Source organism: Amblyomma americanum, chromosome 8 (genome assembly GCF_052857255.1).
Source record: "Amblyomma americanum isolate KBUSLIRL-KWMA chromosome 8, ASM5285725v1, whole genome shotgun sequence".
NCBI lineage: Eukaryota > Metazoa > Arthropoda > Arachnida > Ixodida > Ixodidae > Amblyomma > Amblyomma americanum.
The window spans coordinates 74,780,682-74,798,567 of NC_135504.1; the positions used below are offsets into that span (position 1 = coordinate 74,780,682).

General features: G+C 53.3%; 1 protein-coding gene across 1 annotated transcript in view; it reads left to right on the plus strand.

Moving 5' to 3' along the window:
• The first annotated feature begins 166 nt into the window (after window positions 1-166).
• Window positions 167-17,886, plus strand: part of Ttc26 (tetratricopeptide repeat domain 26) — a 227,643-nt gene continuing 209,923 nt past the window's right edge. The window contains exon 1 of the mRNA XM_077633401.1: window positions 167-287. Coding sequence (XP_077489527.1) covers window positions 285-287 — 3 coding nt within the window. The 5' untranslated portion in view covers window positions 167-284. The remainder of the gene's footprint in view (window positions 288-17,886) is intronic.

Sequence of the window (17,886 nt, forward strand, 5' to 3'; positions counted from 1 at the left end):
ATGCACGCAACCTGCAGAACCTCAAAATAAAACATGTTTTGTACTCTAAATTAAAGTCAATTTGCATAGTTTTGTATAAAAATTTGCAAGTGTCAAACTAGTCACGTGATTCGCGATGTATCATTGTCGTCTGCTACCATGGCGACTGCGCGTGCGAATCGTACACACACGAAAGCTGCAGTTTAACCCGTGTTACAGAAATCAGTAACTCTTGGTGTAAATTCACCACAAACGCGCTTCGGACGTTCGAGACTGCTGTAGGTGATTTGACTCGCATCGCAGTGATGGTGAGTGAAAAAAAAAAAAAAAAAAAAACGTTCGAGCAATAGCTTTGCTACAGTGAATAGATGTTGCGCGAGAGAATTTGAGGTGTGAAATGCTTCATGCAAGTAGTTTCGTGCACATTGAGTCTCGTGCAAGCATTTAATTTTCGTATGCAGCTCTGTGGAAGCGGCACGCTCATCATACCGATGGCGAGGAACACTCGAGCCAAGTGCACTGAAATCAAAAATATTATATGAACCTTGTTATAAGTCTAGGGACGTCCCGCAGTTTTTTCGTTATAGCCGTTGCTTCGTTACAACCGTAGTTGACCTTAGCCTCACCTGTCGCATGCCAGCGGGCTTCCTGCTGTCAGCGAGCAGACCGAGAACAACGTAGCTGGCGTTCAGTTTGTCGCCGATATATGCATTGAGGGAGCTTTCAATAATCGCACTATGAGGCACCGATGTGGCCGAATTCATGAGGTGCACCAAATGAAACGTGTCAGTCTCGCCAATGTGCGGACGGTTTTTCTTCCATGGTGCCTAGAAAACGAGTCTTTGGAGAGCAGTCTGGTACCATTTTAATTTTATACAACATTGGAAATACCAAATTAACAAATGGTTTCAAGTATTTGGGAGTCACTATTATACATTATTTGCACGGCATAAAAATGCCGACAATCTCTGCTCACAGCTTCCCAAAAACTGTACTTTATCAAGAAAAATAACATGCGACGAAAGATGCTTAGTAATAATTGGCTATAAAGCAATCATACGTCCATAGAGCTTAGGATATATGCTTGTGTTGTCTGGAGCACCCAAGAAAGTTTTAATATACAAATTAGAAAGAATTTAAAGAGTGTCGCCGTTTCATTTCATCAATATAAGGTACACAGAGACAGACTCACTATATAGGCCTGGTAATGCTACGTTCATGTGGGGCTTGAATCACGATAAACACAAAGCCAGACTAAAGCCTTTTTTTTATTTATTCAAAGGAAATCGAAGATAAAAAAGACAGATCTGTTTATTTCCTTGGAAAATGGAGCGCGAGATTAAATCATGGTAGAGCAGTCAAGCCCCATGACACACGTGTTGATGTTTTTCGTTACTCTTTTTTCCCAATGTAATTGTAATCTGGACATTGTGATGTTAATGAAATATATGTGCAGAAATTCGAATGTTCTGTGTAGCGGGCGCCTAACTTGACGCTCTGAATTGTCAAAATTAATTGGGTCGTATTGTGTTGTATTCCCTCCCTGTAACGACCCGCAAGCAAAGGTAAACAATACAAAATAACTAATGACGTAGAGGACCGGGTGAGACCTACCGAGTTAAAACACAAGTCCCGGGGATATCCGAAAATCCTTATCCCTACTAGAACTTCCGAGGGATGACCTAGGGATGCCCTTGATCTAGATGTCCTGACAGGCTTTCGGGTGGATATCCCGTTCGGCCTTATTAGGGGCACTGATATATTTTTCTTGTACCTCTGCACATATACGCCTGCTTCTAAAGGGTCTTGCATATAGTTAAAAACGTAAGAATATCAAGTCACCAATAACTATATATAGAATCTCAAAAAGCTACACTATCTCAGGTGGACCCGATCACACAGCCTTCAATTTACCGAAATGCGTGCCCGGGATGAGCCGCTATACGTTCCACCGTTCCCAAGCTCTGACCCGATAGACACACTCCACGGTTTCATACTTCCCGCGTCTCGGTTGTCGATGCTTGTCATTGATTAAAAATAATTAAACCTAAAACCTTATTTAGGCTTCTTCAAAAACTAGTTAAACAAGTAGTTAAAGCTCGGTCATTTTAAGAAAAAGTGATTCCTTGACCAACCGGTCACGGCCGCTCAATGCATCGAGGCGCACTTTGAGCGGCCGTGCCACGACACTGTAGTGGAAGTCTTAAACATTTTTTCGACAGTTAGGAAGAGGGTTAAGTTTTACGCATGAGGTTCCGAAAGAAAACAATTTGCAGTTTCTGGGACTTCCGATCTCGGTTCTAGAAGGGCTGGTTTGCTGGTGCTATAAGCCTTGTGCGCGAAAAGAAATTATGCCGTATGATTGAATACAGCCCAAGACGGTGAAAAGGGCGGTTGCAACCATGTGTTTACTAGAAGCTATTAAAAAGTCGTGTTGTCATGCTGTTCAGGAAAGTTTCGGGTCACATACGGATTTCTATGCTGCTATCAACCGGCTTTCCATTAACCCTTTCATCTACAGTGGCAGAAACAATGTTGCGAAAAATTAAAAACAAGAAACCAGCGGTGGATCCCTTAGGTAAGGAAGGGAATGAAAGGATAACCAAGAAAAAAAATCAGGGGGGAGCTTTGTTGACCTAAAGTGCCAGGCGAAAGCATTTAGAGCGGCGTTGCTGCTTGTGTCACTGATGTGTGGTTAAGATGTTAATTAAGCATACAATTGTTTGTGAATCTTAAATGCTGGAGACACTGGAGGGAGTTTGGGAGACATCCGCCTGATTCGATGCGTAGTCGTTAGCACGTTCGGCTGCGGAACGGAAGGATTGTAGTTCGAATCCAATCGTGCACGAAGATTTTTTCTTATCGAATTGAAGAGCGCAACGGACGGACGGTATGACGTCACTTCGGTTGTCGTGATTTCCGGTTGGCGATGTAACAGACGAACAACGTTTTTAGATAAGGGCAGTTGGAAAACAGCGGCGGTGCGCCAGGGAGCAGAGGACCCGAACGGTTGCCGCTTAGGCGGTGGCGCTGCGGTCGCTTTGGGATGGGCGCGTCGTCTGCTACTTCCGGCTTGAGGAGCGTCAGCAGACGGTGACTGGCGTGCATACAGAAACGTATTTATAATGAATACAAAGGTAAGTTCCGCCTTCACCTCTTTTGTATTAACGAAACAAGACGGATTAGTAGCATTTATAACCATAACCTTAGCCGGGCACGTTGAAGCCGCGTTGGCAAACAACTTATGACATGCGTATTAGATACGCATTCAAGAAATAAAGCTACCGTGCTCCCAGTATCAATCACTTTACCTATAGAAAATTCCTCGATCACCAGTATGATTACATTTTCATCTCTACGCATTAAAACAGAAAGTGGCTGAAGAAAAAATGAAAAGTGCGTATGCCGCAAGAAAAAAAAGAAAGAAAAAGCGTTCAGTGTCTTTGTAAGCTTTTGCCAGCTTTTATTTACATACACTCAGCTTTCAGTGATCTAACCAATAGAGGAAAGCTTGCAGTCTACTTTGCACAGCCGCATATTACACCCAAACTACGAGGGGGTGAGCAGCACGTCGTGTTTCTCCGATTTTACCCGCGTGGGAAAGAAGGGCTTTAAGTTTCGGCCGAGACAAAAGCTCAGCCCCGAGCTTCCTGGCCTCTTGTACCGCAGGCGTAGAGCGCACGCGATCTTTGCAATACGTAGACGAGCGCGGCTTGAAGCAGCCGCGCCGGGCGCAGGCAATGCGAGGCGAGAGACCAGTTATGCAGCTAACTGTCCACGTGACCAAGCACAGGCAGTGGCCGTAGCGGCGGCGAAGAGAAAAATTATGAGAGCACGATTCTAGCTTCCCACGTTCCCATACAAGTGGCACTCCCAAAGGCCTTGCCACACTTTCGATCTAGACGACGTTGTTGACGCTTGCGGCCTGCTCCTTTCTGGCCTTCTTCTATTCTTCTCTTGTCCCTGGCTTCTCTGGTGGAGGCGCGCGCGGCTGTGACGTCACCCTCTCCCGTCGCAACGCAGAAACTGTCGAAGAAGTTGTGATAGCGCTCGCTTCCGTTAGAACGGACGCCAATCTTATAATCAGCGATAGCAAAACGGCCCTCTATAATTTTGGAAAGGGTAGGATCTCGCCGGAAGCGGCTATGATTCTGGCCAGTAGACGGCTAAAGAGAAAAATTAGCCTAATTTGGACTCCCGCACACGCGTCCGTTCCTGCCAACGACACGGCCCACGAGTTAGCCCCAGCTCTCTACTTCCGGGTAACTGTGCAGCCGCCCGACTGCCGGAATATGGACGAGCTTCTGCGAAATTATACGGAGATTGTCGAAAATTATAAGTTACAGAGGAGGCCGGTGCCACGACCGGATAAAAGTCTAAACGATAGGGAGGCAATCGCATGGCGGCGCCTCCAAGCTGGAAACTTCGTAAACCCGGTCTGGGCATGTCATGTTCAGAAAGATGAGAGATAAAACGATAAGTGGGGCAAGCACTGTGGGGCGAGAGGGACTCTCGACCACATAATCTGGGAATGCGCTAGCTCCCCAGGGGCTAAAGCAAATATAAATTGTAGAGAAACCTGGGAAGCTCTGCTGCGGAGCGAGGTCCCTGCTCCATAGCAACATGCCATCCACCTGGCGGAAGAAGCCGCGAAGAGTTAAGACCTCTCTCCTGCTTCTAACTGAGGAGGTCCTGGTCCCCGTCACCCAGGCCTGCGTGCCGGGGACGGGGTAGGGGGCCTCCTTATCTGACGGAAAATAAAGTTGGTACGATCATCATCTTCATCGCTATATCGACGTCCGCGCTACATCGACGCATTTAGTGATTTTCTTTGTTTTTTCGCTATAATTGGATATAATTATTTAACTAATCACTCTAAAGTCATCAAACTTGGCCTAGTGGTTTAATTTTGTCCCCTCTATCTGGTGCTTTCACTCGTTTTCTGCTATCCTGATTAGTTGCCGCGTTATTCGTGGTAGACAGCGTTACACCGGACGCGCGAGTATGAGCCATTAAAGGCTTTCGCCTTAAAACCAAGAAAAGTAACTTGGTACTGTCAAAACCCTAGAGATGGCGCTCGCGCCTCTTTGAAATGAAAGCGGCAACGGAAGTGGGGCAGCATCACGGGGGCAAGTTTTCCAGCTATCCTTATCTAAATAGTTGCGGACGGACAGCATCTCGACCGGCAGTATTAGCCATTAAAGGCTTTCGCCTTAAAAGGCCTCAGGTAATTCCGTACTCTCACCGTGTGGCCCACAACTTAAAAAAGTGGCCAACAAATTCGAAATTCCAGTTCTTTTTCCAGCGCCCTAAGGTATTAGAATGCATCTTGAAACGGCGGAAAAAGACAAGGGACACTTTTGGTGTGGTTTCATTCTCATACTATGACACTGTTCTAACAAGACGCCGGCTAGGGAACGGGAAGCTTTGTTACGGGGCGCTCACTGGCAGCCTCTGACCAACAACAGTGCATGGCATCCGCACGAGGTTAAATACATTTCGTGAGCTGCCGGCGCATGCGCAGCGAGGCATGGCGAACACGACAAGCCACGAGCAGACATCGCGATAGCCTTTATCGCGACACGAGATGACAGTCACCAACTAGCCCGCCTTTCTCTGTTATGTTTGCCCTAGTGCAAATGGTGAAGGAGGAACAAAAGGATACATGCACAAATTCAGATATGTTGGTTGCAAGGTTGGAATAATTTATGAAATCCCTCTCTTGCGGAAGAGCTCATGTTGGGCAGTCTGGACGTTGTTTAAATAACCGCTTACGGGAACATGAAAGACGCCTTGAGCAGGGGACCGGAACGAACTTGGCTGTTCGCTGTAGGTCTTGAGATCGGCCGGGGACATGCGCGCCGTTACTAAAACAGACACAGGTAATCGGAAGAGGCAATGAATGATGAGTCAACGCGAGTGTTGATTTAGGCATTCTACACCCGGAAGAAGGGGTCTGAATGTATCAGTAGCCCTTCGGTGAAGCTGTACTCTAACGAGTGCAAGTTTTTAGATGGACTTATCTGACGAGGGTGGGTGATCTGCGGCCTCCTTGGCACGTGTGCATGTGCGCAGTTTCTGTACATGGAATCAGTGTATAAAATCAATGTTCCTTCTGCCAATAAAGATTAGTTTAGAGTAGCGCTCTTTCGTGTCTTGTCTTCTATCCTCGTCCTTTCTTGGTGTTCAGCGCTAAAAGTACTCCTTTTTCAAATTTCATCTAGGCCATTTGTGACTAACATGTCCCTCAGTCTGTCCAACGTAATCAGTGGGTGCCGTCATTTATTATTTATTTCTTTAATTAATCAAAACACAGTGCCCGAAGGCAGCACAGTGGGGGGGGGGGGGAATAACAAGAAATGATTTCTTCATAGACCAACAACAACATTATATATATATATATATATATATGTGTGTGTGTGTGTGTGTGTGTTGTAAGACTGGACACGGGCTTTAGAATCTTCAGAGGCTGGCGCTCAACGAAGAAGACGACGAGAAGCGCCGAACACTCGAGCGCCGAACGCTCGGTCGCTCGTGCGTGCTCTGGACTGAACGCGGTCTCTGTTCTGTGCCTGGATGGTTCGGCTGGTTGTTCGTGACGCTGTCCTTATTACTGTGCTGTGCTCTTATTACTGTGCTGTGCTGTGCTGTATTAGTAGTGTGCTGTGTTCTTATTACAAGTGGTGGAGGTGCCAACGATCCCTCGCCCTGGAGCTTCGCACCCGCGCATTGACCACCACCTCTGCAATGCCTGAGACCGTCAACCAAACCGCTTCACCGCTTCCGTCGGCTGTCTTCTGTTCCGGCGCCGCGCGGCAGCGTGACCCGACCATCTTCAGCGGCACAGATGACACGGATATGGAGGATTGGTTGGTCTCCTATGAACGCGTAAGCGCATACAACAAGTGGGACGATAGCGTCAAGCTCACCACGTTATCTTTTATCTGAGCGACGTAGCCAATCTCTGGTTTCGAAACCCCGAGGCTGACATCTCAAGCTGGGCAGCTCTAAAAACCAGTCTGACAGAAGTCTTTGGCCGCCCCGCCGTGCGAAAGCTTCGCGCCGAGCAACGCTTGCGAAGTCGGGCCCAGCAAACCGGTGAAAACTTCACCAGTTATATAGAAGATGTCGTCGACCTCTGCAAGCGTATCAACCCTTCTATGAGCGAGGCCGACAAGATCAGACACATTATGAAAGGCATTGAGGATGATGCCTTCCAGATGCTCGTCGCCAAAGATCCCCAGACTGTCTCCGGTGTCATCGGCTACTGCCAAAGCTTCGATGAGCTGCGCAAACAACGCCTTTCTACCCGGCGTGCAGGCTTACAGGAGGCCGCACTTTGCAGCTTGGCTCTGCCAGGGGACTGGGCTCTGGACCAACAGTCGCTCCTCCAGAGCATCCAGCAGTTTATACGTGAGGAAGTCGCACGCCAGCTATCTTTGTCTACCTGCCCGCCTACGCCTGCGCCGTCGCTCACTCCCAACCTACAGCGTGTTATTGAGGAGCAGGTCGCTGAAGTCCTGCCACCTCCTTCTCAGCCACCCCTGATCGCGGCTCCTCTTAGGTACGCCGATGCCGTGGTGCGGTCGCGGCCCTCACCTGCTGCCCCTGTCTACAGGCCACCTACCCGGCAGTTAGAACCCCAGCGACCTGCAACCCCACCTTACCGTCCGGTTGCCCGCCCCCGATCACAGCCGCAGTCACCGAGAAGGAGTGTTCAGCCATCCTTCGGGCGATCGTCAAATTTCGCCCCTACCTGTATGGGTGCCCTTTTGACGTTGTCACCGATCACCATGCCCTCTCCGGGCTGTCCTCTTTGAAAGATCCCTCTGGCCGACTGGCGCGATGGGCTCTGCGACTCCAAGAGTACGACATTCGCGTTATCTATCGTTCCGGCCGCAAACATGCCGATGCTGATGCCCTCTCACGTTCCCCTGTACCATCTGAGGCAGCGCCTTGTATATCGGCCCTGCCTTCTTTCAAGTTTGAGTTCGCTGATATGGCTTCCGAGCAACGCAAAGACCCGTGGATCACTTGCCTTTTTGATCTCCTATCTGGCCAATCGTCTCGACCTACTTCCCGTGCTCTCCGTCGTCAGTCCCACCATTTCGCCATCCGAGACGAGCTCCCGGATGGTCGCAAGTGGCTTCTCGTCATTCCGACACATCTGCGCTCCTTCATTTACTCTTCCCACCACGATGATCCCCAGTGTGCCCATGCCGGATTCTTGAAGACTTTCACCCGTCTACGACAGCGGTACTACTGGCGTGGAATGGCCCGTTACGTCCGCCAGTTCGTTCAGTCCTGCACCACATGCCAGCGACGAAAACATCCACCTCGCCGACCCGCCGCTCCTATGCAGCCGCTGCCTTGCCCAGTACAGCCCTTCGAGCGTGTTGGCATCGACCTCTACGGCCCTCTTCCCAGCACATCATCCGGGAACCGCTGGATCATCGTTGCCATCGACCACCTTACACGTTACGCTGAAACATCGCCTTTACCATCCGCTACAGCCCACGACATTGCATCCTTCATTCTCCATCGCATCATTCTTCGCCATGGTGCGCCCAAAGAGCTGCTCACTGATAGAGGTCCGGCCTTCCTCTCAGAAGTTGTAGAAGCTCTCCTTCAGGAATGCAACGTTGTTCACCGCACCAGCTCCGCCCACCATCCCCAGACAAATGGCATGGTTGAGCGTTTTAATCGCACCCTCGGCGACATGCTAGCCATGTATGTTGCTTCCGACCATTGTAACTGGGACCGCGTTCTCCCTTTTGTCACATACGCTTATAACTCCGCTGCTCAAGCCACCACCGGATTCTCTCCGTACTTTCTCCTGTACGGCCGTGAGCCTTCTTGCACAATGGACACCATTCTACCTTACCGCCCTGATGCTTCCGAATTTAAAACTCTTTCTCAAGCCGCAACTTACGCCGAAGAATGCCGACAGCTTGCCCGGTCCTTCACTTCTCACGCCCAGCAGCAGCAGCAGAAAAGCACCCGTGATCCCCCTGCACTTCCTCCCGCTTACCTTCCGGACCCTTTGGTCTGGCTCTGGGTACCCTCCTCAGGTCCCAGCCTTTCCTCCAAACTTGTTAGCAAGTACCAGGGACCCTACCGTATTCTTCAGCAGACTTCCCCCGTCAATTACCTCATCGAACCCCTTACGCCATCCCCTGATCATCGCCGCCGAGGCCGCGAAATCGTCCACACGACCCGCCTCAAACCTTACTACGACCCCGCCGTCGTCACATCGCCCTAGGCCGCCAGGATGGCGCCCTTTCGCCCGGGGGGCAATTGTAAGACTGGACACGGACTTTAGAATCTTCAGAGGCTGGCGTTCAAAGAAGAAGACGACGAGAAGCGCCGAACATTGCGAAGCTCGAGCGCCGAACACTCCGAAGCTCGAGCGCCGAACGCTCGGTCGCTCGTGCGTGCTCTGGACTGAACGCGGTCTCTGTTCTGTGCCTGGATGGTTCGGCTGGTTGTTCGTGACGCTGTCCTTATTACTGTGCTGTGCTCTTATTACTGTGCTGTGCTGTGCTGTATTAGTAGTGTGCTGTGTTCTTATTACAAGTGGTGGAGGTGCCAACGATCCCTCGCCCTGGAGCTTCGCACCCGCGCATTGACCACCACCTCTGCAATGCCTGAGACCGTCAACCAAACCGCTTCACCGCTTCCGTCGGCTGTCTTCTGTTCCGGCGCCGCGCGGCAGCGTGACCCGACCATCTTCAGCGGCACAGATGACACGGATATGGAGGATTGGTTGGTCTCCTATGAACGCGTAAGCGCATACAACAAGTGGGACGATAGCGTCAAGCTCACCACGTTATCTTTTATCTGAGCGACGTAGCCAATCTCTGGTTTCGAAACCCCGAGGCTGACATCTCAAGCTGGGCAGCTCTAAAAACCAGTCTGACAGAAGTCTTTGGCCGCCCCGCCGTGCGAAAGCTTCGCGCCGAGCAACGCTTGCGAAGTCGGGCCCAGCAAACCGGTGAAAACTTCACCAGTTATATAGAAGATGTCGTCGACCTCTGCAAGCGTATCAACCCTTCTATGAGCGAGGCCGACAAGATCAGACACATTATGAAAGGCATTGAGGATGATGCCTTCCAGATGCTCGTCGCCAAAGATCCCCAGACTGTCTCCGGTGTCATCGGCTACTGCCAAAGCTTCGATGAGCTGCGCAAACAACGCCTTTCTACCCGGCGTGCAGGCTTACAGGAGGCCGCACTTTGCAGCTTGGCTCTGCCAGGGGACTGGGCTCTGGACCAACAGTCGCTCCTCCAGAGCATCCAGCAGTTTATACGTGAGGAAGTCGCACGCCAGCTATCTTTGTCTACCTGCCCGCCTACGCCTGCGCCGTCGCTCACTCCCAACCTACAGCGTGTTATTGAGGAGCAGGTCGCTGAAGTCCTGCCACCTCCTTCTCAGCCACCCCTGATCGCGGCTCCTCTTAGGTACGCCGATGCCGTGGTGCGGTCGCGGCCCTCACCTGCTGCCCCTGTCTACAGGCCACCTACCCGGCAGTTAGAACCCCAGCGACCTGCAACCCCACCTTACCGTCCGGTTGCCCGCCCCCGATCACAGCCGCAGCCACTCAACCCCTGGCGCACACAAGACAACCGCCCTATTTGCTACGCCTGTGGCGTCGCTGGTCACGTTGCTCGTTTGTGTCCCAGTCGTGACCACCGTCCCTACGATTATAGGCGTGAGCCGACGTACGACCTTCCGCCGTCGTCCTCGCCTGCGTCACACTTGCCGCCTCCGGATTCTTCTTCTCCTAGTTACCATCCCCGCTCCGACCGCTCGCCGTCTCCTGGCCGTCGTTCCCGTTCCCCAATGCTCCGTCGCCAACCCGCCGTCCACGCGGAAAACTAACCACCGCAGTTCCGGAGGCAAGAACTGCGTCACCAGCGGCTCACTCAAGGCCTGTTTCTGCGCCTGCCAATCTTATTACCGTTTTCGTTGAAGGAGTCGCCGTCGAAGCACTTGTTGACACTGGCGCAGCCGTTTCGGTTCTCAGTCACACCCTCTGTCGCAGACTCAAAAAAGTGACGACGCCCCTTCCTCCCGTTTCTCTCCGGACGGCCAGCGCTCAGGACATTCGACCGTTAGCCGTCTGCAACGCCCGCCTGCTCATCGGGAACGTTCCCTACACAATCGAGTTCATCGTCCTCGCCCGCCCCTCTCACGACGTTATCCTTGGCTGGGACTTCCTCTCCTCACATCACGCCGTTATTGATTGCGCCCGTGCTCAGCTTGACTTGTCGCCCTACAGTGACGCCCCCTTGGACGTAACCGGTGCTGCTGCCGCTACTGTGGTCGTCTCAGAGGATACAGACGTTCCACCTTTCTCTTCAGTGCTGGTGCCTCTTTCTTGTGCTGCGCTCTCAGATGCAACAGTGACTTATACCCCCTCTTTACGATGCGCTGACCAGAAGTCTGTTTGCTGCCTCATGCTGTGCTGACAATTGTTCGTGGCTCCAGCGCTATTTATGTGGCCAACCCGTTTTCCTACCCTACCACTTTACTCCGTGGCCAATCGCTTGGTAGCGTTGCCGTTATCGATCCCGCCTCCGCATACCCCCTCGTCGATAGCGCGGCCGGCCTTCACGTCAGCGCCATTACGCCTGTTCCCATCACGAATCAGTCGTCTGTAGATATTTTGCACCGTTCCGTCGACGCTGCCCTGACGTCTACCCAACGAGACCAGCTTGTAGCCGTTCTGCAGCGTTTTCAAGCTTCCTTTGACTACCAGCAACCTTCCTTGGGCCGCACCACCACCGTTACCCACTGTATTGACACTGGAACCCATGCCCCTTTGCGCCAACGTCCGTACCGCGTGTCAGCCGCTGAGCGCAGCATCACTGACGCCCAGGTGACCGACATGCTCCAGCGTCACGTGATACAACCGTCGCACAGCCCGTGGGCATCGCCAGTGGTTCTGGCCAAGAAAAAAGACGGTTCCATCCGTTTCTGCGTGGACTACCGTCGTCTGAATAAGATTACACGCAAGGACGTTTACCCTCTCCCCCGTATCGACGATGCCCTTGACTGCCTTCAGGGCTCTGAGTTCTTTTCTTCATTGGACTTACGCTCCGGTTACTGGCAGGTGCCGATGGCGGAAGCCGATCGCCCAAAAACTGCATTCGTCACACCCGACGGGCTCTATGAATTTAATGTCATGCATTTCGGCCTCTGCAATGCACCCGCCACATTCGAGCGCATGATGGACAACATACTCCGAGGGCTCAAATGGCACACATGCCTTTGTTATCTAGACGACGTTGTAATCTTTTCCCCGGACTTTCCGTCTCACCTCCAGTGCCTCAAGGCTGTTCTTCGCTGCCTGGCCGACGTTGGCCTCCAACTTCATTTGAAAAAGTGCCGCTTCGGAGCTCGGCAGCTCACCATTCTCGGTCATGTCGTATCGAAGGATGGCGTTCTCCCGGACCCGGCCAAGTTGCGAGCTGTGGCCGAATTTCCAAAGCCCACTTCTGTAAAAGACCTCCGCAGCTTCGTCGGCCTCTGCTCCTACTTCCGCCGCTTTTTCCGCAATTTTGCCCCTATCGTCGACCCGCTGAACAAGCTCCTTTCCACCCACGACCTTTCGGCCTGGTCGCCAGCCTGCGATGAAGCGTTTACGACACTCCGTCGCCTCCTCACCACTCCACCAATTCTGCGTCACTTCGACCCTCGTTCTCCGACGGAACTCCACACCGATGCCAGTGGCGTCGGCCTCGGTGCCGTACTCGCTCATCGCAAGCAAGGCTTTGACGAATACGTTGTCGCTTACGCTAGCCGGACACTCACAAAAGCTGAAGGCAACTATTCTGTCACCGAGAAGGAGTGTTCAGCCATCCTTCGGGCGATCGTCAAATTTCGCCCCTACCTGTATGGGTGCCCTTTTGACGTTGTCACCGATCACCATGCCCTCTCCGGGCTGTCCTCTTTGAAAGATCCCTCTGGCCGACTGGCGCGATGGGCTCTGCGACTCCAAGAGTACGACATTCGCGTTATCTATCGTTCCGGCCGCAAACATGCCGATGCTGATGCCCTCTCACGTTCCCCTGTACCATCTGAGGCAGCGCCTTGTATATCGGCCCTGCCTTCTTTCAAGTTTGAGTTCGCTGATATGGCTTCCGAGCAACGCAAAGACCCGTGGATCACTTGCCTTTTTGATCTCCTATCTGGCCAATCGTCTCGACCTACTTCCCGTGCTCTCCGTCGTCAGTCCCACCATTTCGCCATCCGAGACGAGCTCCCGGATGGTCGCAAGTGGCTTCTCGTCATTCCGACACATCTGCGCTCCTTCATTTACTCTTCCCACCACGATGATCCCCAGTGTGCCCATGCCGGATTCTTGAAGACTTTCACCCGTCTACGACAGCGGTACTACTGGCGTGGAATGGCCCGTTACGTCCGCCAGTTCGTTCAGTCCTGCACCACATGCCAGCGACGAAAACATCCACCTCGCCGACCCGCCGCTCCTATGCAGCCGCTGCCTTGCCCAGTACAGCCCTTCGAGCGTGTTGGCATCGACCTCTACGGCCCTCTTCCCAGCACATCATCCGGGAACCGCTGGATCATCGTTGCCATCGACCACCTTACACGTTACGCTGAAACATCGCCTTTACCATCCGCTACAGCCCACGACATTGCATCCTTCATTCTCCATCGCATCATTCTTCGCCATGGTGCGCCCAAAGAGCTGCTCACTGATAGAGGTCCGGCCTTCCTCTCAGAAGTTGTAGAAGCTCTCCTTCAGGAATGCAACGTTGTTCACCGCACCAGCTCCGCCCACCATCCCCAGACAAATGGCATGGTTGAGCGTTTTAATCGCACCCTCGGCGACATGCTAGCCATGTATGTTGCTTCCGACCATTGTAACTGGGACCGCGTTCTCCCTTTTGTCACATACGCTTATAACTCCGCTGCTCAAGCCACCACCGGATTCTCTCCGTACTTTCTCCTGTACGGCCGTGAGCCTTCTTGCACAATGGACACCATTCTACCTTACCGCCCTGATGCTTCCGAATTTAAAACTCTTTCTCAAGCCGCAACTTACGCCGAAGAATGCCGACAGCTTGCCCGGTCCTTCACTTCTCACGCCCAGCAGCAGCAGCAGAAAAGCACCCGTGATCCCCCTGCACTTCCTCCCGCTTACCTTCCGGACCCTTTGGTCTGGCTCTGGGTACCCTCCTCAGGTCCCAGCCTTTCCTCCAAACTTGTTAGCAAGTACCAGGGACCCTACCGTATTCTTCAGCAGACTTCCCCCGTCAATTACCTCATCGAACCCCTTACGCCATCCCCTGATCATCGCCGCCGAGGCCGCGAAATCGTCCACACGACCCGCCTCAAACCTTACTACGACCCCGCCGTCGTCACATCGCCCTAGGCCGCCAGGATGGCGCCCTTTCGCCCGGGGGGCAATTGTAAGACTGGACACGGACTTTAGAATCTTCAGAGGCTGGCGTTCAAAGAAGAAGACGACGAGAAGCGCCGAACATTGCGAAGCTCGAGCGCCGAACACTCCGAAGCTCGAGCGCCGAACGCTCGGTCGCTCGTGCGTGCTCTGGACTGAACGCGGTCTCTGTTCTGTGCCTGGATGGTTCGGCTGGTTGTTCGTGACGCTGTCCTTATTACTGTGCTGTGCTCTTATTACTGTGCTGTGCTGTGCTGTATTAGTAGTGTGCTGTGTTCTTATTACAAGTGGTGGAGGTGCCAACGATCCCTCGCCCTGGAGCTTCGCACCCGCGCATTGACCACCACCTCTGCAATGCCTGAGACCGTCAACCAAACCGCTTCACCGCTTCCGTCGGCTGTCTTCTGTTCCGGCGCCGCGCGGCAGCGTGACCCGACCATCTTCAGCGGCACAGATGACACGGATATGGAGGATTGGTTGGTCTCCTATGAACGCGTAAGCGCATACAACAAGTGGGACGATAGCGTCAAGCTCACCACGTTATCTTTTATCTGAGCGACGTAGCCAATCTCTGGTTTCGAAACCCCGAGGCTGACATCTCAAGCTGGGCAGCTCTAAAAACCAGTCTGACAGAAGTCTTTGGCCGCCCCGCCGTGCGAAAGCTTCGCGCCGAGCAACGCTTGCGAAGTCGGGCCCAGCAAACCGGTGAAAACTTCACCAGTTATATAGAAGATGTCGTCGACCTCTGCAAGCGTATCAACCCTTCTATGAGCGAGGCCGACAAGATCAGACACATTATGAAAGGCATTGAGGATGATGCCTTCCAGATGCTCGTCGCCAAAGATCCCCAGACTGTCTCCGGTGTCATCGGCTACTGCCAAAGCTTCGATGAGCTGCGCAAACAACGCCTTTCTACCCGGCGTGCAGGCTTACAGGAGGCCGCACTTTGCAGCTTGGCTCTGCCAGGGGACTGGGCTCTGGACCAACAGTCGCTCCTCCAGAGCATCCAGCAGTTTATACGTGAGGAAGTCGCACGCCAGCTATCTTTGTCTACCTGCCCGCCTACGCCTGCGCCGTCGCTCACTCCCAACCTACAGCGTGTTATTGAGGAGCAGGTCGCTGAAGTCCTGCCACCTCCTTCTCAGCCACCCCTGATCGCGGCTCCTCTTAGGTACGCCGATGCCGTGGTGCGGTCGCGGCCCTCACCTGCTGCCCCTGTCTACAGGCCACCTACCCGGCAGTTAGAACCCCAGCGACCTGCAACCCCACCTTACCGTCCGGTTGCCCGCCCCCGATCACAGCCGCAGCCACTCAACCCCTGGCGCACACAAGACAACCGCCCTATTTGCTACGCCTGTGGCGTCGCTGGTCACGTTGCTCGTTTGTGTCCCAGTCGTGACCACCGTCCCTACGATTATAGGCGTGAGCCGACGTACGACCTTCCGCCGTCGTCCTCGCCTGCGTCACACTTGCCGCCTCCGGATTCTTCTTCTCCTAGTTACCATCCCCGCTCCGACCGCTCGCCGTCTCCTGGCCGTCGTTCCCGTTCCCCAATGCTCCGTCGCCAACCCGCCGTCCACGCGGAAAACTAACCACCGCAGTTCCGGAGGCAAGAACTGCGTCACCAGCGGCTCACTCAAGGCCTGTTTCTGCGCCTGCCAATCTTATTACCGTTTTCGTTGAAGGAGTCGCCGTCGAAGCACTTGTTGACACTGGCGCAGCCGTTTCGGTTCTCAGTCACACCCTCTGTCGCAGACTCAAAAAAGTGACGACGCCCCTTCCTCCCGTTTCTCTCCGGACGGCCAGCGCTCAGGACATTCGACCGTTAGCCGTCTGCAACGCCCGCCTGCTCATCGGGAACGTTCCCTACACAATCGAGTTCATCGTCCTCGCCCGCCCCTCTCACGACGTTATCCTTGGCTGGGACTTCCTCTCCTCACATCACGCCGTTATTGATTGCGCCCGTGCTCAGCTTGACTTGTCGCCCTACAGTGACGCCCCCTTGGACGTAACCGGTGCTGCTGCCGCTACTGTGGTCGTCTCAGAGGATACAGACGTTCCACCTTTCTCTTCAGTGCTGGTGCCTCTTTCTTGTGCTGCGCTCTCAGATGCAACAGTGACTTATACCCCCTCTTTACGATGCGCTGACCAGAAGTCTGTTTGCTGCCTCATGCTGTGCTGACAATTGTTCGTGGCTCCAGCGCTATTTATGTGGCCAACCCGTTTTCCTACCCTACCACTTTACTCCGTGGCCAATCGCTTGGTAGCGTTGCCGTTATCGATCCCGCCTCCGCATACCCCCTCGTCGATAGCGCGGCCGGCCTTCACGTCAGCGCCATTACGCCTGTTCCCATCACGAATCAGTCGTCTGTAGATATTTTGCACCGTTCCGTCGACGCTGCCCTGACGTCTACCCAACGAGACCAGCTTGTAGCCGTTCTGCAGCGTTTTCAAGCTTCCTTTGACTACCAGCAACCTTCCTTGGGCCGCACCACCACCGTTACCCACTGTATTGACACTGGAACCCATGCCCCTTTGCGCCAACGTCCGTACCGCGTGTCAGCCGCTGAGCGCAGCATCACTGACGCCCAGGTGACCGACATGCTCCAGCGTCACGTGATACAACCGTCGCACAGCCCGTGGGCATCGCCAGTGGTTCTGGCCAAGAAAAAAGACGGTTCCATCCGTTTCTGCGTGGACTACCGTCGTCTGAATAAGATTACACGCAAGGACGTTTACCCTCTCCCCCGTATCGACGATGCCCTTGACTGCCTTCAGGGCTCTGAGTTCTTTTCTTCATTGGACTTACGCTCCGGTTACTGGCAGGTGCCGATGGCGGAAGCCGATCGCCCAAAAACTGCATTCGTCACACCCGACGGGCTCTATGAATTTAATGTCATGCATTTCGGCCTCTGCAATGCACCCGCCACATTCGAGCGCATGATGGACAACATACTCCGAGGGCTCAAATGGCACACATGCCTTTGTTATCTAGACGACGTTGTAATCTTTTCCCCGGACTTTCCGTCTCACCTCCAGTGCCTCAAGGCTGTTCTTCGCTGCCTGGCCGACGTTGGCCTCCAACTTCATTTGAAAAAGTGCCGCTTCGGAGCTCGGCAGCTCACCATTCTCGGTCATGTCGTATCGAAGGATGGCGTTCTCCCGGACCCGGCCAAGTTGCGAGCTGTGGCCGAATTTCCAAAGCCCACTTCTGTAAAAGACCTCCGCAGCTTCGTCGGCCTCTGCTCCTACTTCCGCCGCTTTTTCCGCAATTTTGCCCCTATCGTCGACCCGCTGAACAAGCTCCTTTCCACCCACGACCTTTCGGCCTGGTCGCCAGCCTGCGATGAAGCGTTTACGACACTCCGTCGCCTCCTCACCACTCCACCAATTCTGCGTCACTTCGACCCTCGTTCTCCGACGGAACTCCACACCGATGCCAGTGGCGTCGGCCTCGGTGCCGTACTCGCTCATCGCAA